We start from the raw sequence: 22,834 nt of genomic DNA, 5'->3' as shown, positions 1-22,834 counted from the left end.
AGGTTGCTCTCCGGTTTTGTTTGTGGACCTCACCAGACAGAGGTTGCTCTCCGGTTTTGTTTGTGGACTTCACCAGACAGAGGTTGCTCTCCGGTTTTGTTTGTGGACTTCACCAGACAGAGGTTGCTCTCCGGTTTTGTGGACCTCACCAGACAGAGATTGCTCTCCGGTTTTGTGGACCTCACCAGACAGAGATTGCTCTCCGGTTTTGTGGACCTCACCAGACAGAGGTTGCTCTCCGGTTTTGTTTGTGGACCTCAACAGACAGAGGTTGCTCTCCGGTTTTGTTTGTGGACTTCACCAGACAGAGGTTGCTCTCCGGTTTTGTTTGTGGACTTCACCAGACAGAGGTTGCTCTCCCGTTTTGTTTGTGGACTTCACCGGCCAGATGATTCTCTCCTCTTTCTTGCATTCTATACCGACTGGTATGAGTTTTTTTTGCATGCCTGGTCTACACGCAGCATTAATCGTTTGTTTTAGCCTTCCAGAGGGATTGGAAAGTGTAGAGAACACTGACGACGACAGCACACAGCATGTTTGTGTGAGATTTGTGTGCGTGTACTTTTTATTTCTGTGAGAGTAAGAAATGTGGGTCAGTGGGTGAGTAATCAGTGTAGCTGTCTGTGACTGTGTGCATATATGCCTCTTTCTGTCTGTGTGTTAGATTGACAGTGTTGGAGTGGGGAGGAGCATTAGCCACGCAGTCAGAGGAGCTAGCTAGCTGCCTGGAATAGCTGTGCTGCCATGTGATTCCTCATGGTTCTATTTTAGAACGCTGCTGGTCCCTACAACACCAGCACTTCCACTGGAGGAATAGAGTTAACAGATATACCTACTGATCCCTCTACTATGCTCTCTGTCTGTCTCTCTTCCTCTCTCCTTCGCTCTTCCACTCTCTCTTTCCCTCTCTCTCCCTCGCTCTTCCCCTCTCTCTAGCTCTATCTCTCTCACACTCACTCTCTTTCTCTTTCCCTCTCTCTCCCTCGCTCTTCCACCTCTCTCTCTCTCTTTCCCTCTCTCTCCGTCCTCTCTTTCAAGTATAACTCCTGGCGGTTGGTTGTGAGTGAGTACATGCTTTCCTTCTGTCAACCTGTGAGTTTAGGACCTTGTTCTGCTACCCTGTGAGTTTAGGACCTTGTTCTGTTAACCTGTGAGTTTAGGACCTTGTTCTGTTAACCTGTGAGTTTAGGACCTTGTTCTGTTAACCTGTGAGTTTAGGACCTTGTTCTGTTAACCTGTGAGTTTAGGAACTTGTTCTGTTAACCTGTGAGTTTAGGAACTTGTTCTGTTAACCTGTAGGTTTAGGACCTTGTTCTGTTAACCTGTGTGTTGAGGAACAGAGCTGTAGTCCGTGGTGTGACAGAGCTGTAGTCCGTGGTGTGACAGAGCTGTAGTCCGTGGTGTGACAGAGCTGTAGTCCGTGGTGTGACAGAGCTGTAGTCCGTGGTGTGACAGAGCTGTAGTCCGTGGTGTGACAGAGCTGTAGTCCGTGGTGTGACAGAGCTGTAGTCCGTGGTGTGACAGAGCTGTAGTCTGTGGTGTGACAGAGCTGTAGTCCGTGGTGTGTCATAATATATCATGAGTTAGTCTGTGGTCCTGGTGGTAGCTGTTGCTCAACCCTCTCTGAGTTCAGTGTGTTTGCTCGGGGTCATGCAGTTCATATTCCACAAGCGTATTGTGTGTGTGTGTGTGTGTGTGTGTGTGTGTGTGTGTGTGTGTGTGTGTGTGTGTGTGTGTGTGTGTGTGTGTGTGTGTGTGTGTGCGTGTGAGTGTGTGTGTGCGTGTGAGTGTGTGTGTGTGTGTGTGTGCGTGCGTGCGTGCGTGTGTGTTGTGATTATTAATACTAGGTATTTTAATATGTATTATGTGTGTAATCTGTTGTTAATGATCTTTAAGATGAACCCCTGTTTCAGCTTGATAATCACACAACAACATGTTGAACAGAATAACCGTGGCTTCCGCATTTACATGATTGGCAGTCTAGTAGTGGTACAGTATGCAGGGTGTGTATTGGGTACAGTATGCAGGGTGTGTATTGGGTACAGTGTGCAGGGTGTGTATTGGGTACAGTATGCAGGGTGTGTATTGGGTACAGTATGCAGGATGTGTATTGGGTACAGTATGCAGGGTGTGTATTGGGTGCAGTATGCTGGGTGTGTATTGGGTACAGTGTGCAGGGTGTGTATTGCGTACAGTATGCAGGGTGTGTATTGGGTACAGTATGCAGGGTGTGTATTGGGTACAGTATGCTGGGTGTGTATTGGGTGCAGTATGCTGGGTGTGTATTGGGTACAGTGTGCAGGGTGTGTATTGCGTACAGTATGCAGGGTGTGTATTGGGTACAGTATGCAGGGTGTGTATTGGGTGCAGTATGCAGGATGTGTATTGGGTACAGTATGCAGGGTGTGTATTGGGTGCAGTATGCTGGGTGTGTATTGGGTACAGTGTGCAGGGTGTGTATTGCGTACAGTATGCAGGGTGTGTATTGGGTACAGTATGCAGGGTGTGTATTGGGTGCAGTATGCTGGGTGTGTATTGGGTACAGTGTGCAGGGTGTGTATTGCGTACAGTATGCAGGGTGTGTATTGGGTACAGTATGCAGGGTGTGTATTGCGTACAGTATGCAGGGTGTGTATTGGGTACAGTATGCAGGGTGTGTATTGGGTGCAGTATGCAGGGTGTGTATTGGGTGCAGTATGCTGGGTGTGTATTGGGTACAGTGTGCAGGGTGTGTATTGCGTACAGTATGCAGGGTGTGTATTGGGTACAGTATGCAGGGTGTGTATTGCGTACAGTATGCAGGGTGTGTATTGGGTACAGTATGTACGGTGTTATGATGCGGTGCAAGTTCATCCAAGATGTATGCCATGGCTTTTCCTTTAGATTGGGTATAATTCCTTCATACATTGACATTTTTTTTACATTTCATTGTTAATAAAATGATTTCGAGCACTCACTCTGGGAGGATCTCCTAAGCTCTGTACCTGGGAGGGGTTGATTCAAAGCAGAAGACACATTTATTTCTCCTATGGATCAATAAAGTATATTGTCGCTAGTGTACAGCGCTGTGTGTCGCAGTAGTTACTCATCTGGCGGTGAGATCTGAGAGACTGAACGCTCCGTGGTGACAACTCAGAGATCAGTAACCCACTCCACCTTCACCCCTCACCCGTCTCCCCCTCCTCACCCCTAACTCCACCCATACCACCACCACTCCTTCCCCCTCTCCCTCCACCTTCACCCCTCACCCGTCTCCCCCTCCTCACCCCTAACTCCACCCATACCACCACCACTCCTTCCCCTTCCCCCTCTCCCTCTGTCAGTCCTTCTCCTTCTCCCTCAACCTTCTCCTCTCCCTCTGTCAGTCCTTCTCCTTCTCCCTCAACCTTCTCCTCTCCCTCTGTCAGTCCTTCTCCTTCTCCCTCTCCCTCAACCTTCTCCTCTCCCTCTGTCAGTCCTTCTCCCTCTCCCTCAACCTTCTCCTCTCCCTCTGTCAGTCCTTCTCCTTCTCCCTCTCCCTCAACCTTCTCCTCTCCCTCGGTCACTCCTTCTCCCTCTCCCTCTCCCTCCACCTTCTCCTCTCCCTCTGTCACTCCTTCCCCTTCCCCCTCTCCCTCCACCTTCTCGTCTCCCTCTGTCACTCCTTCTCCTTCCCCCTCTCCCTCCACCTTCTCGTCTCCCTCTGTCACTCCTTCCCCTCCAGCTCTTCTCTCCCACCCCACCACCACTCCTCCACCGCTCCATCATTCTTGGATGGAACTTTCCACTGAGGTATGGAGGGAGGAATGGATCAGAGGAACAGCCTGATCCTTAGTTCCTGGGACTGCTTTTAGTGGCTGTGGCTGGTTACACTTTCTGGATGCCAGCCTCACCCAGCAACCCATCCAAACCTCCCCCCTCTACCCCCCCCCCTCTACCCTCCCCCCTCTACCCTCCCTCACCCAGCAACCCATCCAAACCTCCCCCCTCTACCCCCCCCCCCTCTACCCTCCCCCCTCTACCCTCCCTCACCCAGCATCCCATCCAACCCTCCCCCTCTACCCTCCCTCACCCAGCATCCCATCCAAACCACCCCCCTCTACCCTCCCCCCTCTCCCCTCCCTCACCCAGCATCCCATCCAAACCTCCCCCCTCTACCCTCCCCCCTCTCCCCTCCCTCACCCAGCATCCCATCCAAACCTCCCCCTCTAACCCCCCCTCTCCCCTCCCTCACCCAGCATCCCATCCAAACCTCCCCCCTCTAACCCCCCCTCTCCCCTCCCTCACCCAGCAACCCATCCAAACCACCCCCCTCCCCCCTCTACCCTCTCTCACCCAGCAACCCATCCAAACCTCCTCCCTCCCCCCCTTACCCAGCACTCCCTGCATATCTCTCCCCTCTCCTCTCCCCTGTCCTACTCTCCATACCTTCCCCTTCCCCTCCCCCACCCACCTCCTCTCCACCCCTCAGCTTCCCCTCCCCCACCCAAAGGACTTGTGTTATTATTACCAGTTTAAAGGAGTTGTGTTATTATTACCAGTTTAAAGGAGTTGTGTTATTACTACCAGTTTAAAGGAGTTGTGTTATTATTACCAGTTTAAAGGAGTTGTGTTGTTGTGTTATTACTACCAGTTTAAAGGAGTTGTGTTATTACTACCAGTTTAAAGGAGTTGTGTTATTACTACCAGTTTAAAGGAGTTGTGTTACTACCAGTTTAAAGGAGTTGTGTTGTTACTACCAGTTTAAAGGAGTTGTGTTATTACTACCAGTTTAAAGGAGTTGTGTTGTTGTGTTATTACTACCAGTTTAAAGGAGTTGTGTTATTATTACCAGTTTAAAGGAGTTGTGTTGTTATTACCTGTAGACATTATCATTCTGGTCGACCTCCTCTTATCCCTATAAAGGGTCTCCTGGTGCTGTCTTCATCACTCTAGGGACAGGAAACCCCCTGACTAGCCCACCTACCAACCACTCAACACAAACTTTATGTAAACATTGGACACAGAGAAGTGAAACACAGAAACATACGGATGTACACACATCACAACACACAACAACACATCACATCATAACACCACAACACATCACAACACAACAACACATCACAACACCACAACAACACACAACATCACAACACATCACATCACAACACACCACAACACACCACATCACAACAACACATCACAACACACCACAACACAACACACAACAACACATCACAACAAACAACAACACAACACACAACAACACATCACAACACATCACAACACAACATCACAGCACATCACAACACATCACAACACACCACAACACACAACAACACATCACAACACACAACATCACAACACATCACAACACATCAAACCACAACACAACACACAACAACACATCACAACACATCACAACACACAACAACACATCACAGCACATCACAACACATCACAACACACCACAACACACAACAACACATCACAACACACAACATCACAACACATCACAACACATCAAACCACAACACAACACACAACAACACAACACATCACATCACAACACACAACAACACATCACAACACATCACAACACATCACAACAACACATCACAACACATCACAACACATCACAACACATCACAACATCACAACAACACATCACAACACAACAACACAACACATCACAACACATCACAACACACAACAACACATCACAACACATCACAACATCACAACAACACATCACAACACAACAACACATCACATCACAACAACACATCACAACACATCACATCACAACACAACACAACACATCACAACACACAACAACACATCACATCACAACACATCACAACACAACACACCACAACCAAACACACAACAACACATCACAACACATCACAACACACAACAACACATCACAACACATCACAACAACACAACAACACATCACAACACAACAACATCACAACAACACATCACAACACATCACAACAAAACATCACATCACAATTCAACAACACATCACAACACAACACAACAACACATCACAACACAACACAACAAAACATCACAACACAACAAAACATCACATCACAATTCAACAACACATCACAACAACACAACAACACATCACATCACAACACAACAACACATCACATGACAACACAACAACACATCACAACACAACATCACAACAACACAACAACACATCACATCAAAACACAACAACACATCACAACAACACATCACAACAACACAACATCACAACAACACAACATCACAACAACACATCACAACAACACATCACAACAACACATCACAACAACACAACAACACACAACAACACATCACAACACAACAACACAACAACACACAACAACACATCACAACACAACAACACAACAACACATCACAACACATCACAATTCAACAACACATCACAACACAACAACACATCGGGAGCAGGCGTATGAACAACTTGCAAAAGTCCTATTTAAAGTAGTTTTTCTCAGAGTTGACTGGATGCCACGTGCTTCCACTTGTATCAGTTGATTATTATTAACAACCTAACTGTTATGAAACTTCTATTTCCATCAAATAAGCTTCACTTACATCTCGGTATGTTGTCCTGTCACTTCCTCTTCCTCTCTGTTTACATCTGTATGTTGTCCTGTCACTTCCTCTTCCTCTCTGTTTGCCTACTGTTGCCTCAGTGAATACCAATATATATAGTATGTTTAGTGTCTGTCTCAGTCCTTCATGATACTGTCCTGTATAATATTGCAGTGGAAGAGAGGGGAGAGAGAGGGGGAAAGGGGGTAGGGAGAAAGAGGGGAGAGAGGGGGAAAGGGGGTAGGGAGAAAGAGGGGAGAGGTGGAAAGAGGGTAGGGAGAAAGAGGGGAGAGAGGTGGAAAGAGGGGAGAGAGGTGGAAAGGGGGTAGGGAGAAAGAGGGGAGAGAGGTGTAAGGGGGTAGGGAGAAAGAGGGGAGAGAGGTGGAAAAGGGGGGAGAGAGGGGGAAAGAGGGGAGAGAGGTGTAAGGGGGTAGGGAGAAAGAGGGGAGAGAGGGGGAAAGGGGGGAGAGAGGGGGAAAGGGGGGAGAGAGGGGGAAAGGAGTAGGGAGAAAGAGGGGAGAGAGGGGGAAAGGGGGGAGAGAGGGGGAAAGGGGGAGAGAGGGGAAAGGGGGTAGGGAGAAAGAGGGGAGAGAGGGGGAAAGGGGGTAGAGAGAAAGAGGAGAGAGAGGGTGTAAGGGGGTAGGGAGAAAGAGGGGAGAGAGGTGGAAAAGGGGGGAGAGAGGGGGAAAGAAAGGGGGTAGGGAGAAAGAGGGGAGAGAGGGGGAAAGGGGGGAAGTTACAGGAGGATCATGTAAACAGTCAGTGTTTCCTACCTTGGAGGTCTGCTGTTCTGCTACTGTGTTCTTATCAGCATTCTACCTGGTCCATCTGTCCCATCCTCTCTCTCCCCCAGGTGTATGTGACCTCTCCCCTCTGACCTTTGACCTCCGTCTTACTGTGACCCCTCAGCATGGCCCTGGAGAAGCTGCTAGGCTTTGGGAAGCAGCTGCTGCGTGTCAAGGTCGTGGACTGTAACAGTGAAGATTCCCGTCTGTCCCGATGTCTCAACACCTTCGACCTGGTGGCTTTGGGGGTGGGCAGTACTCTGGGAGCTGGGGTCTACGTCCTGGCCGGGGCCGTGGCCAGAGAGAATGCAGGTAATGTACTGTAGCATAGTAGTAGTAGTAGTATTGTTGTAGTAGTATAGTATAGTAGTTGTAGTAGTAGTAGTAGTTGTAGTACTAGTAGTAGCATAGTATTAGTAGTGTAGTATTATAGTAGTAGTACTGTAGTAGTAGTAGTAGTAGTGTAGCAGTATAGTTGTAGTAGTAGTAGTAGTAGTAGTAGTATAGTAGTAGTTGTATTAGTGTGGTGAATTACAATAGTACTAGTACTGCCATAGTGTAGCAGTAGTAGTGTAACAGTATAGTAGTAGTAGTAGTATAGTGTAGTATAACGGTAGCAGTACTGTAGTAGTGTAGTAGTGTAGTAGTAGTTTACTAGTAGTAGTATAGTAGTAGTAGGGTACTATTTTTACTAGTAGTACTGTAGTAATAGTAGTAGTAGTAGTATAGTGTAGTATAACATTAGTAGTTCTGTCTTAGAATAGTAGCAGTGGTAGAAGTGGTAGTAGTAGTATTAGTAGTATAGTAGTAGTATAATAACACTGGTACTGTAGTAGTGTAGAGTAGTATAGTAGCAGTATAATTGTATTAGTGTAGAGCAGTATAGTTGTAGTATAATAGCAGCAGTATTATAGTAGTAGCAGTAGTAGTATAGTACTGGTATAATAATAGTAGTACTGTAGTAGTGTAGATTAGTATAGTGTAGTATAATATTAGTAGTACTGTAGTAGTATATAATAGTAGTAGTACTGTAGTAGTGTAGAGTCATATAGTGCAATAGTAGTAGCACTGTAGTAGTGTAGTAGTACTGTAGTAGTGTAGAATAGTATAGTACTAGTATAATAGTAGTAGTACTGTAGTAGTGTAGAGTAATATGGTACTAGTATAATAGTAGTAGTACTGTAGTAGTGTAGAGTAGTATAGTAGCGGAATATTAGTAGTAGTACTTTAGTAGTATAGTAGTGTATAATAGTAGTAGTTCTGTAGTGGTGTAGAGTAGTATAGTGTAGTATAAGTGTAGTAGTACTGTAGTAGTGTAGAGTAGTAGTAGTATAATAATAGTAGTATAATAGTAGTAGTACTGTAGTAGTGTAGAGTAGTAGTAGTATAATAATAGTAGTATAATAGTAGTAGTACTGTAGTAGTGTAGAGTAGTAGTAGTATAGTAGTAGTAGTACTGTAGTAGTGTAGAGTAGTATAGTAGTAGCATAATAGTAGTAGTACTGTAGTAGTGTAGAGTAGTATAGTAGTAGCATAATAGTAGTAGTACTGTAGAGTAGTATAGTAGTAGTATAATAGTAGTAGTACTGTAGTAGTGTAGAGTAGTATAGTAGTAGCATAATAGTAGTAGTACTGTAGTAGTGTAGAGTAGTATAGTAGTAGCATAATAGTAGTAGTACTGTAGTAGTGTAGAGTAGTATAGTAGTAGTATATTGGTAGTAGTACTGTAGCAGTGTAGAGTAGTAGTAGTATAATAGTAGTAGTACTGTAGTATATTAGTAGTATAATAGTAGTAGTACTGTAGCAGCGTGGTGTAGTATAGTATAATAGTAGTAGTACAGTAGTAGTATTATAGCAGTAGTAGTGTAGAGTAGTATAATTGTAGTAGTACTTTAGTAGTGTAGAGTAGTATAATATTAGTATTACTGTAGTAGTGTAGAGTAGTATAGTACTAGTATAATAATTGTAGTATAGTAGCAGTGTAAAAGTAGTAGTACTGTAGTAGTGTAGTGTAGTATAGTAGTAGTAGTAAATTAGTAGTAGTAGTAGTATAGTAGTAGTATACTAGTAGTAGTATACTAGTAGTAGTATAGAAGTAGTATAATAGTAGTAGTATAGTGATAGTAGTGTAGAGTGGTATAGTAGTAGTATAATAGTAGTAGTATAGTAGTAGTAGTAGTATAGTAGTAGTATAATAGTAGTAGTATAGTGATAGTAGTGTAGAGTGGTATAGTAGTAGTATAATAGTAGTAGTATAGTAGTAGTATAATAGTAGTAGTATAGTTGTAGTATAATAGTAGTAGTATAGTGATAGTAGTGTAGAGTGGTATAGTAGTAGTATAATAGTAGTAGTATAGCTGTAGTATAATAGTAGTAGTATAATAGTAGTAGTATAGTTGTAGTATAATAGTAGTAGTATGGTAGTCGTATAATTGTAGTAGTATAGTAGTAGTGTATAGTAGTATAGTAGTAGTATAATAGTAGTAGTACTGTAGTAGTATAGTAGTAGTATAATAGTTGTGGTACTGTAGTCGTTTAGAGTAGTATAGTAGTAGTACACCTTGTCATGGGTAACAATCCTTCATAGAAGTGCTTATATTATTATGCATATTATTTGTCAATTGTAGGAATAATAACTAGATGGAGTACAACTGAGGTGAAGTAAGTGGTGAAATAAGGAATATAATATATATTGTTCACAGGAAACTCATTCAGCACCTTTAGACAAAGTTGTATGGGAAAAGGGCTGGTTTTAAAAAGTGTTGATAGGGGACAGAATGCGGTCAGACCATCAAATAATTAATTAATAATTGGTAAACACATTACTCTTACAAAGTTTCCGCGAGAGCGAGGATATTGGACATTTTTATCAAAGCCTACTAGATGACATCTTGTTTTTAATTAACCAGGACAGAAGAATATATAACAGTTTTTTTTCCAACACAGCAGATCCCTTATTGTACGGGACACTTTAAATGTGCCTTTAGAGGCCACAAACTGCAATACTCATCTCTAAAACCAAAACTATTTAGGTCAAAAGATTTCCTGTCACCAAGGGAATGGACGGCTAACGGTACATATAGATAACAATAATAACTGTACCAGAGAGGTATAGAATAAGTTAAAGAAAAACTTAAAAGAAAAGGTGTAACTTATTCAAGAAAGATCAAGTGTAATATATTATAAAACATAAAGCGAACAGGATGGAATATGGGGAAAAAATGCACTAAATTATTTTTGAATCTTCAACATAGAAATGGAACCAAAAATAATTTACAGATAAGGGTTACAAATGACGGACTCATCCATGGTTCATCAAAGGGTATTTTGGAAAAGTAAGCAAAGTACTTTAAGCATGTGTTTTTATTTCGGACTCCTCCACTAACTGAAGTAAATGCTTAGTTATTATTTTTGTATGTTTTATTTTTTTCCCCCTTTTTTAAATAACTAGACAAGTCAGTTAAGGACAAATTCTTATTTACAATGACAGCCGACCAAAAGGCAAAAGGCCTCCTGCGGGGACAGGGGCTGGGATTACTTTTTTTTTTATTAAATAAAAATGTAGGACAAAACACACATCACGACAAGAGACAACACAACTCTACATAAAGAGAGACTCCACAACACTACATAAAGAGAGACACCACAACACTACATAAAGAGACAACACAACACTACATAAAGAGAGACAACACAACACTACATAAAGAGAGACTCCACAACACTACATAAAGAGAGACAACACAACACTACATAGAGACAACACAACACTACAACAAGAGAGACAACACAACACTACATAAAGAGAGACAACACAACACTACATAAAGAGAGACTCCACAACACTACATAAAGAGAGACAACACAACTCTACATAAAGAGAGACTCCACAACACTACATAAAGAGAGACAACACAACACTACAACAAGAGAGACAACACTACATAAAGAGAGACAACACTACATAAAGAGAGACAACACTACATAAAGAGAGACAACACAACACTACATAAAGAGAGACAACACAACACTACATAAAGAGAGACAACACAACACTACAACAAGAGAGACAACACTACATAAAGAGAGACAACACTACATAAAGAGAGACAACACTACATAAAGAGAGACAACACAACACTACATAAAGAGAGACAACACGACACTACATAAAGAGAGACTCCACAACACTACATAAAGAGAGACAACACAACACTACATAAAGAGAGACTCCACAACACTACATAAAGAGAGACAACACAATTCTACATAAAGAGAGACTCCACAACACTACATAAAGAGAGACAACACAACACTACAACAAGAGAGACTCCACAACACTACATAAAGAGAGACAACACAACACTACAACAAGAGAGACAACACAACACTACATAAAGAGACAACACAACACTACAACAAGAGAGACAACACAACACTACATAAAGAGAGACAACACAACACTACAACAAGAGCGACAACACAACACTACAACAAGGGAGACAACACAACACTACATAAAGAGAGACAACACAACACTACATAAAGAGAGACAACACAACACTACAACAAGAGCGACAACACAACACTACAACAAGAGAGACCTTAGACAACAACATAGAGTAACTGTAAGGATTTTTGTTCTATTAATAATGTAAAATGAACAGCTGGAGAGAAAGACATATGAAGGCCAAAATACAGAGGAACTTCTTGATGCAATTAAAGTCTTTAAGTCCTGGAAAACTCCAGGACTGGGTGGCATAGCAGTTGAGGTATATCATGTGTTATAGGATGTTTTAACCACTCCTGTAAAATGGCAGACTATCAGTAACTCAGCAAGAAGATCTGGTTTCTCTATTACTGTAACAGGACCCAGGTGGTAAATATAAAGATCCAGTCCATTTTAAAAAAAAACTGCGGACCCCTTACACGTCAGTGTAGTGATGCAAATATTCTTACAAAATGTAGAGAACATTGAATTAAAAAAGTACTGTCAGATATTATTCATCCTAATCAGACAGGTTTTTACATGGACTATACATTAGGGATAATATAAGACAAGTGGGGCGGAAGGTAGCGTAGTGGTTAGAATGGAGGGGCGGCAGGTAGCCTAGTGGTTAGAGTGTAGGGGGGGCAGGTAGTCTAGTGGTTAGAGTGTAGGGGGGGCAGGTAGTCTAGTGGTTAGAGTGTAGGGGGGGCAGGTAGCCTAGTGGTTAGAGTGTAGGGGGGGCAGGTAGTCTAGTGGTTAGAGTGTAGGGAGGGCAGGTAGTCTAGTGGTTAGAGTGTAGGGGGGGGGCAGGTACCCTAGTGGTTAGAGTGTAGGGGGGGTAGGTAGCCTAGTGGTTAGAGTGTAGGGGGGGGGCAGGTAGCCTAGTGGTTAGAGTGTAGGGGGGGCAGGTAGTCTAGTGGTTAGAGTGTAGGGGGGGCAGGTAGCCTAGTGGTTAGAGTGTAGGGGGGGCAGGTAGTCTAGTGGTTAGAGTGTAGGGAGGGCAGGTAGTCTAGTGGTTAGAGTGTAGGGGGGGCAGGTACCCTAGTGGTTAGAGTGTAGGGGGGGTAGGTAGCCTAGTGGTTAGAGTGTAGGGGGGGGGCAGGTAGCCTAGTGGTTAGAGTGTAGGGGGGGCAGGTAGCCTAGTGGTTAGAGTGTAGGGGGGGCAGGTAGCCTAGTGGTTAGAGTGTAGGGGGGGCAGGTAGCCTAGTGGTTAGAATGTAGGGGGGGCAGGTAGTCTAGTGGTTAGAGTGTAGGGGGGGGCAGGTAGCCTAGTGGTTAGAGTGTAGGGGGGGCAGGTAGCCTAGTGGTTAGAATGTAGGGGGGGCAGGTAGTCTAGTGGTTAGAGTGTAGGGGGGTCAGGTAGCCTAGTGGTTAGAGTGGGGGGGGGGGGCAGGTAGCCTAGTGGTTAGAGTGGAGGGAGGGGCAGATAGCCTAGTGGTTAGAGTGTAGGGGGGGCAGGTAGCCTAGTGGTTAGAGTGTAGGGGGGGGGGCAGGTAGCCTAGTGGTTAGAGTGTAGGGGGGGCAGGTAGTCTAGTGGTTAGAGTGCAGGGGGGCAGGTAGCCTAGTGGTTAGAGTGTAGGGGCGGCAGGTAGCCTAGTGGTTAGAGTGTAGGGGGGGCCGGTAGCCTAGTGGTTAGAGTGTAGGGGGGGCAGGTAGCCTAGTGGTTAGAGTGTAGGGGGGGGCAGGTAGTCTAGTGGTTAGAATGTAGGGGGGGCAGGTAGCCTAGTGGTTAGAGTGGAGGGGGGGCAGGTAGCCTAGTGGTTAGAGTGGAGGGAGGGGCAGATAGCCTAGTGGTTAGAGTGTAGGGGGGCAGGTAGCCTAGTGGTTAGAGTGTAGGGGGGCAGGTAGCCTAGTGGTTAGAGTGTAGGGGGGGCAGGTAGCCTAGTGGTTAGAGTGTAGGGGCGTCAGGTAGCCTAGTGGTTAGAGTGTAGAGGCGGCAGGTAGCCTAGTGGTTAGAGTGTAAGGGGGCAGGTAGCCTAGTGGTTAGAGTGTAGGGGCGGCAGGTAGCCTAGTGGTTAGAGTGTAGAGGCGGCAGGTAGTCTAGTGGTTAGAGTGGAGGGGGGGCAGGTAGCCTAGTGGTTACAGTGTAGGGGGGGCAGGTAGCCTAGTGGTTAAGGTGTAGGGTCGGCAGGTAGCCTAGTGGTTAGAATGTAGGGGCGGCAGGTAGCCTAGTGGTTAGAGTGTAGGGTTGGCAGGTAGCCTAGTGGTTAGAGTGTAGGGGGGGCAGGTAGTCTAGTGGTTAGAGTGTAGGGGCGGCAGGTAGCCTAGTGGTTAGAATACTGTCACGCCCTGACCTGGGAGAGCCGTTTTCTCTGTTTGGTTAGGTCAGGGTGTGACATGGGGTGGGCATTCTATGTGTTGTATGTCTATGTTGTCTTTTTCTTTGATTGGCCTAGTATGGTTTCCAGTCAGAGGCAGCTGTCATTCGTTGTCTCTGATTTGGAATCATACTTAGGCAGCCCTTTTTCCCACAGTCAGTTGTGGGATCTTGTCTTGGTGTTGCATGTGTTTGCACGCCTAGCTTTTCGTTCGTTGTGTTGTTTATTGTTTTTGCTGGTTCACATTTAAGGAAATAAATATGACGAACCCAAACCACGCTGCACCTTGGTCTCTCTACGACGAACGTTACAAATGTAGGGGCGGCAGGTAGCCTAGTGGTTAGAGCTTTGGGCCAGTAACTGAAAGGTTGCTAAATCGAATCCCCGAGCTGACAAGGTAAAAATCTGTCGTTCTGCCCCTGAACAAGGCAGTTAACCCATTGTTCCCCGGTAGGCCGTCATTGTAAATAAGACTTTGTTCTTAACTGTCTAGTTAAATAAAGATTCAATTAAAGTATTGGAAACAATAGAACACTATGAATAATCTGTGAAACCAGGCCTAGTATTCATAGATGACTTTGAAAAGGCCTTTGATAAAGTACAGCTGGAATTTATATATACGTAATTGCCTGGAATATTTTGATTTTGGAGAATCTCGTACACAATGGGGTAAAGTTATGTATAGTAACCACAGGTGTAAAATAGTGGCTACTTCTCAGAAAGTATTAAACTGTCAAGAGGAGTAAAACAAGGTTGTTCACTTTTAGCATATCAATTTATTATGGCCATTGAAATGTTAGCTGTTAAATTAGATCCAACAGTAGCATCAAGGGGCTAGAAATACAGGGCTTAAAAACAAAGGTGTTGACGATTGATGTGTTCACTTAAATCCTCAATTTAGATCCCTACACAGCCTCATATAGGATCTAGATAATTTTTCTAACCTCTCTGGATTACAACTGAAGTACACCATATTACATGTTGATTCACAAAAAAATACAAGTGGACAAACTCAGTATTCATATCCAAAAATAAATAAATAATCTCACTACAATATATTTTAATAGAAAGTTAGCCAAATTAGATCAAATCTTGCTACCATGGAAAAGACAACACTTGTCTATTAGTTGTAAAATCACCCTGATTAATTCTTTAGTCATGTCGCAGTTAACCAATTTACTTATGGCCCAGCCTACACCTAACGATTAGTTTTAATAATTTTATGAGCAAAGAATATTCCACTTTATTTGGAACGGCAAGCCAGACAAAATTAAACACGCCTATTTATATAATGAATACGAATTCGGAGGGCAGAAATTATTAAATATTAAAGCATTGGACCTCTCACTAAAGGCTTCAGTCTTACATTTACATTTACGTCATTTAGCAGACGCTCTTATCCAGAGCGACTTACAAATTGGTGCATTCACCTTATGATATCCAGTGGAACAACCACTTTACAATAGTACATCTATATCTTTTAAGGGGGGGGGGTTAGAAGGATTACTTTATCCTATCCCAGGTATTCCTTAAAGAGGTGGGGTTTCAGGTGTCTCCGGAAGGTGGTGATTGACTCCGCTGTACTGGCGGAGTCAAAAACATATTATTTAATCCAAACTGGTTCTGTAGCATATTAGTAAGAACGGCTTACCCCGTGTTTTCCCTTTATTCAGATAACAACCTCTCACATTTAGTTATTTTAAAATGAAAAAAATCTCCAAAATATCACCATTTTTAAAACAAGCTATAGAAAGCTGGTTGCAATTTCAGTTTAATCCAAAGGAAGAAAAAAAAAACAGAACAAATATTACAACAAATATTATGGTTCAACTCAAATATACTATCAATTATTTTTGAGAGAAAAAACATTTACAACTGTATAATGTATAAATATGTAAATAATATAATCAATAGGATTGGTGGACTTATGTCACACAAGCAGCTAACAAAAATATATGAAAATATCTGCTCTATCCAAAAGTAAAACCAACTGATTGGCGCATTGCAGCATTACAGCAAAAATGGAGGAGGCAAGTGGAAGAGGGAGTAGGTAAGGAACCTGTCTGTCGGCATTAAAGAGCAAAATTGGCTAAAGAAAATTGTGATAAATAAAAAAGTACACCAGTTTCATTTAAGGACCCAAAAACAGCTGTGCCATACAAGTTGCAAAATAGTTGGGAGGAAATGTAATGTACCAACTCCATGGCACATGGTTTATGATCTGATACACAAAATGACACCGATTCAAAACTTTTTTCCATTTAAATTATTATACAAAATTATTGCAACAAATAGAATGTTATACGCATATACAGTACCAGTCAAAAGTTTAGACACATCTACTCAATCAAGGGTTTTTCTATATTTGTACTATTTTCTACATTGTAGAATAATGGTGAAGACATCAAAACTATGAAATAACACATATGGAATCATGTAGTAACCAAAAAAGGAAAACCGTGGAATGAGTAGGTGTGTTCAAACTTCTGACTGGTACTGTATATGGGGTGATAGAAAACATCCCAGCTCTGCATATTTTGCTGTGAAGAGACAGAATCATTAGATCATTTGTTTTGGTATTGTCCATATGTAGCTTGTTTTTGGTCGCAGGTTCAGGAAAGTAATATAGCAGGATATAGTGGTAGTATATTAGTAATATAGTAGTAATATAGTGGTAGTATATTAGTAATATAGTAGTAATATAGTGGTAGTATATTAGTAATATAGTGGTAGTATATTAGTAATATAGTAGTATTATAGTGGTAGTATATTAGTAATATAGTGGTAGTATATTAGTAATATAGTAGTAATATAGTGGTAGTATATTAGTAATATAGTAGTAATATAGTGGTAGTATATTAGTAATATAGTAGTAATATAGTGGTAGTATATTAGTAATATAGTGGTAGTATATTAGTAATATAGTAGTAATATAGTGGTAGTATATTAGTAATATAGTAGTAATATAGTGGTAGTATATTAGTAATATAGTGGTAGTATATTAGTAATATAGTGGTAGTATATTAGTAATATAGTGGTAGTATAGTAGTAGTATAGTAGTATTATAGTGGTAGTATATTAGTAATATAGTGGTAGTATATTAGTAATATAGTGGTAGTATATTAGTAATATAGTAGTATTATAGTGGTAGTATATTAGTAATATAGTGGTAGTATATTAGTAATATAGTGGTAGTATATTAGTAATATAGTAGTATTATAGTGGTAGTATATTAGTAATATAGTGGTAGTATATTAGTAATATAGTGGTAGTATATTAGTAATATAGTAGTAATATAGTGGTAGTATATTAGTAATATAGTGGTAGTATATTAGTAATATAGTAGTATTATAGTGGTAGTATATTAGTAATATAGTGGTAGTATATTAGTAATATAGTGGTAGTATAGTGGTAGTATATTAGTAATATAGTGGTAGTATAGTGGTAGTATATTAGTAATATAGTGGTATTATAGTGGTAGTATATTAGTAATATAGTAGTATTACAGTGGTAGTATATTAGTAATATAGTGGTAGTATATTAGTAATATAGTGGTAGTATATTAGTAATATAGTGGTAGTATAGTAGTAATATAGTAGTATTATAGTGGTAGTATATTAGTAATATAGTGGTAGTATATTAGTAATATAGTGGTAGTATAGTGGTAGTATATTAGTAATATAGTGGTAGTATAGTGGTAGTATATTAGTAATATATTAGTAATATAGCGGTAGTATATTAGTAATATAGTGGTAGTATATTAGTAATATAGTGGTAGTATAGTGGTAGTATAGTAGTAATATAGAGGTAGTATATTAGTAATATAGTGGTAGTATATTAGTAATATAGTGGTAGTATAGTGGTAGTATATTAGTAATATAGTGGTAGTATATTAGTAATATAGTGGTAGTATATTAGTAATATAGTAGTAATATAGTGGTAGTATATTAGTAATATAGTGGTAGTATATTAGTAATATATTAGTAATATAGCGGTAGTATATTAGTAATATAGTGGTAGTATATTAGTAATATAGTGGTAGTATAGTGGTAGTATAGTAGTAATATAGAGGTAGTATATTAGTAATATAGTGGTAGTATATTAGTAATATAGTGGTAGTATAGTGGTAGTATATTAGTAATATAGAGGTAGTATATTAGTAATATAGTGGTAGTATATTAGTAATATAGTGGTAGTATAGTGGTAGTATATTAGTAATATAGTGGTAGTATATTAGTAATATAGTGGTAGTATATTAGTAATATAGTAGTAATATAGTGGTAGTATATTAGTAATATAGTAGTATTATAGTGGTAGTATATTAGTAATATAGTGGTAGTATATTAGTAATATAGTAGTAATATAGTGGTAGTATATTAGTAATATATTAGTAATATAGTGGTAGTATATTAGTAATATATTAGTAATATAGCGGTAGTATATTAGTAATATAGTGGTAGTATATTAGTAATATAGTGGTAGTATAGTGGTAGTATAGTAGTAATATAGAGGTAGTATATTAGTAATATAGTGGTAGTATATTAGTAATATAGTGGTAGTATAGTGGTAGTATATTAGTAATATAGTGGTAGTATATTAGTAATATAGTAGTATTACAGTGGTAGTATATTAGTAATATAGTAGTAATATAGTGGTAGTATATTAGTAATATAGTGGTAGTATATTAGTAATGTAGTAGTATTATAGTGGTAGTATATTAGTAATATAGTAGTATTATAGTGGTAGTATATTAGTAATATAGTAGTAATATAGTGGTAGTATATTAGTAATATAGTGGTAGTATATTAGTAATATAGTAGTATTATAGTGGTAGTATATTAGTAATATAGTAGTAATATAGTGGTAGTATATTCGTAATATAGTAGTATTATAGTGGTAGTATATTAGTAATATAGTTGTCATATAGTGGTAGTATATTAGTAATATAGTAGTAGTATATTAGTAATATAGTGGTAGTATATTAGTAATATAGTAGTATTATAGTGGTAGTATAGTAGTAATATAGTGGTAGTATATCAGTAATATATTAGTAATATAGTAGTATTATAGTGGTAGTATATTAGTAATATAGTAGTAGTATATTAGTAATATAGTGGTAGTATATTAGTAATATAGTGGTAGTATAGTGGTAGTAAATTAATAATATAGTGGTAGTATATTAGTAATATATTAGTAATATAGTGGTAGTATATTAGTAATATAGTAGTATTATAGTGGTAGTATATTAGTAATATAGTAGTCATATAGTGGTAGTATATTAGTAATATAGTAGTATTATAGTGGTAGTATATTAGTAATATAGTAGTAATACAGTGGTAGTGTATTAGTAATATAGTAGTAATATAGTGGTAGTGTATTAGTAATATAGTAGTAATATAGTGGTAGTATATTAGTAATATAGTAGTAATATAGAGGTAGTATATTAGTAATATAGTAGTATTATAGTGGTAGTATATTAGTAATATAGTAGTATTATAGTGGTAGTATATTAGTAATATAGTAGTAATATAGTGGTAGTATATTAGTAATATAGTGGTAGTATATTAGTAATATAGTAGTATTATAGTGGTAGTATATTAGTAATATAGTAGTAATATAGTGGTAGTATATTCGTAATATAGTAGTATTATAGTGGTAGTACATTAGTAATATAGTAGTCATATAGTGGTAGTATATTAGTAATATAGTAGTAGTATATTAGTAATATAGTGGTAGTATATTAGTAATATAGTAGTATTATAGTGGTAGTATAGTAGTAATATAGTGGTAGTATATCAGTAATATATTAGTAATATAGTAGTATTATAGTGGTAGTATATTAGTAATATAGTAGTAGTATATTAGTAATATAGTGGTAGTATATTAGTAATATAGTGGTAGTATAGTGGTAGTAAATTAATAATATAGTGGTAGTATATTAGTAATATATTAGTAATATAGTGGTAGTATATTAGTAATATAGTAGTATTATAGTGGTAGTATATTAGTAATATAGTAGTCATATAGTGGTAGTATATTAGTAATATAGTAGTATTATAGTGGTAGTATAGTAGTAATATAGTAGTAATACAGTGGTAGTGTATTAGTAATATAGTAGTAATATAGTGGTAGTATATTAGTAATATAGTAGTAATATAGTGGTAGTATATTAGTAATATAGTAGTAATATAGAGGTAGTATATTAGTAATATAGTGGTAGTATATTAGTAATATATTAGTAATATAGTGGTAGTATATTAGTAATATAGTAGTAATATAGTGGTAGTATATTAGTAATATAATAGTAATATAGTGGTAGTATATTAGTAATATAGTAGTAATATAGAGGTAGTATATTAGTAATATAGTGGTAGTATATTAGTAATATAGTAGTATTATAGTGGTAGTATATTAGTAATATAGTAGTATTATAGTGGTAGTATATTAGTAATATAGTAGTAATATAGTGGTAGTATAGTGGTAGTATATTAGTAATATAGTGGTAGTATATCAGTAATATAGTAGTAGTATAGTGGTAGTATATTAGTAATATAGTGGTAGTATATTAGTAATATAGTGGTAGTATATTAGTAATATAGTAGTAGTATAGTGGTAGTATATTAGTAATATAGTAGTATTATAGTGGTAGTATATTAGTAATATAGTAGTAATATAGTGGTAGTATATCAGTAATATAGTAGTATTATAGTGGTAGTATATTAGTAATATAGTGGTAGTATAGTGGTAGTATATTAGTAATATATTAGTAATATAGTGGTAGTATATTAGTAATATAGTAGTAGTATAGAGGTAGTATATTAGTAATATAGTGGTAGTATATTAGTAATATAATGGTAGTATATTAGTAATATAGTGGTAGTATAGTAGTAATATAGTAGTATTATAGTGGTAGTATATTAGTAATATAGTGGTAGTATATTAGTAATATAGTGGTAGTATAGTAGTAGTATAGTAGTATTATAGTGGTAGTATATTAGTAATATAGTGGTAGTATAGTAGTAATATAGTAGTAATATAGTGGTTGTATATCAGTAATATAGTAGTATTATAGTGGTAGTATATTAGTAATATAGTGGTAGTATATTAGTAATATAGTGGTAGTATAGTAGTAATATAGTAGTATTATAGTGGTAGTATATTAGTAATATAGTGGTAGTATATTAGTAATATAGTAGTAGTATAGTGGTAGTATATTAGTAATATAGTAGTAATATCCTGGGGGTGGGCATTACTCTGGAAGCTGGAGTATATTCACTGGATTTGATTCAATCTGATGATCATCCCAACCCTCTCTCTGTCCTCAGGTCCTGCCATTGTCCTCTCCTTCTTCATCGCAGCGCTGGCCTCTGTGATGGCTGGTCTTTGTTATGCTGAGTTTGGGGCCCGCGTCCCGAAGACGGGCTCAGCCTACCTGTACAGCTACGTCACAGTGGGAGAACTCTGGGCCTTCATTACGGGATGGAACCTCATCCTCTCTTACATTATCGGTGAGACAGGCAGCCATTTGTATTATTAAAAGGTAGACTGAGCAAGATGCTGCTGCATGCACGAAGTAAACACATAGCGGATTCATTTCCACAGCAACTAAGAGCGTTGAAGAGAGAGGCTAAACTTGTCCTCTGTTTTCGTCCCGTCCCGTAGCAGCGAGAAGCGCGCCACAGACACCGTATGAAGGAATGTAGAAGAGCAAAGTCTTGCATCGTGCTCATCTCAATATCTGTGGTGCTATGTCTACCTTTTTTTTTAACCAGGTCATTTGAAAATGTTTATCAGCTACAAGCTGGGCGATGAAACTGAAGAATACTCTGAGTGTACAAAACATTAAGAACGTCTTACAAAATACATTCATCAGGGTCATGGACTCTACAGAGGAGTCAAAAGCGTTCCACAGGGATGCTGGCCCATGTTGACCCCAATGTTTCCCACAGTTGTGTCATGTTGGCTGGATGTTCTTTGGGTGATGGACCCATTCTTGATACACACGGGAAACTGTTGAGCGTGAAACACCCAGCAGCGTTGTCGTTCTTGACAAAAACCGGTGCACCTGGCACCTACTACCATACTCCGTTCAAAGGCACTTAAATAGTCTTGCTCATTCACCCTATGAATGGCACACATACACAATCCATGTTTCAATTCTATCAAGACTTTACAATCCTTCTTTAACCTGTCTCCTTTGAGCTACACTGATTGAAGTGGATTTAACAGGTGATATCAATAAGGGATCATAGATTTCACCTGGATTCACCTGGTCAGACTGTGTAATGGGAAGAGCAGGTGTTTCTAATGTTTTGTATACTCAGTGTGAAGACAGAGATTTTTTTGTTAGATCACACACTTGCTTCATATGTGGTGAGAGTTGGGTAGAGAGTTGGGTAGAGTGTTGGGTAGAGAGTTGGGAAGAGAGTTGGGTAGAGAGTTGGGATGAGTGTTGGGTAGAGAGTTGGGTAGAGAGTTGGGATGAGTGTTGGGTAGAGGGTTGGGATGAGAGTTGGGATGAGAGTTGGGTAGAGAGTTGGGTAGAGAGTTGGGATGAGTGTTGGGTAGAGAGTTGGGATGAGAGTTGGGTAGAGAGTTGGGTAGAGAGTTGGGTAGAGAGTTGGGTAGAGAGTTGGGATGAGTGTTGGGATGAGAGT

The 22,834-nt window shown here is 39.4% G+C and overlaps 1 protein-coding gene across 2 annotated transcripts in view; it reads left to right on the top strand.

The window, feature by feature from the left end:
* Positions 1-742: 742 nt before the first annotated feature.
* The window catches only part of LOC115153806 (high affinity cationic amino acid transporter 1), a 53,679-nt gene continuing 31,587 nt past the window's right edge, over positions 743-22,834 (top strand). Inside the window, exons 1-3 of one of the 2 annotated variants that reach the window (XM_029699399.1) lie at positions 743-1,063; positions 7,495-7,682; positions 21,503-21,685. In XM_029699399.1, the coding sequence (XP_029555259.1) occupies positions 7,496-7,682; positions 21,503-21,685 (370 nt within the window). In that variant the 5' untranslated portion in view covers positions 743-1,063; position 7,495. Of the gene's footprint in view, positions 1,064-7,438; positions 7,683-21,502; positions 21,686-22,834 lie in introns of both variants that reach the window. The other variant, XM_029699398.1, reaches the window with a different exon arrangement.

This window comes from Salmo trutta, chromosome 19, assembly GCF_901001165.1.
Source record: "Salmo trutta chromosome 19, fSalTru1.1, whole genome shotgun sequence".
NCBI classification, from domain to species: domain Eukaryota; kingdom Metazoa; phylum Chordata; class Actinopteri; order Salmoniformes; family Salmonidae; genus Salmo; species Salmo trutta.
This window is presented reverse-complemented; position numbering and strand designations above follow the sequence as displayed.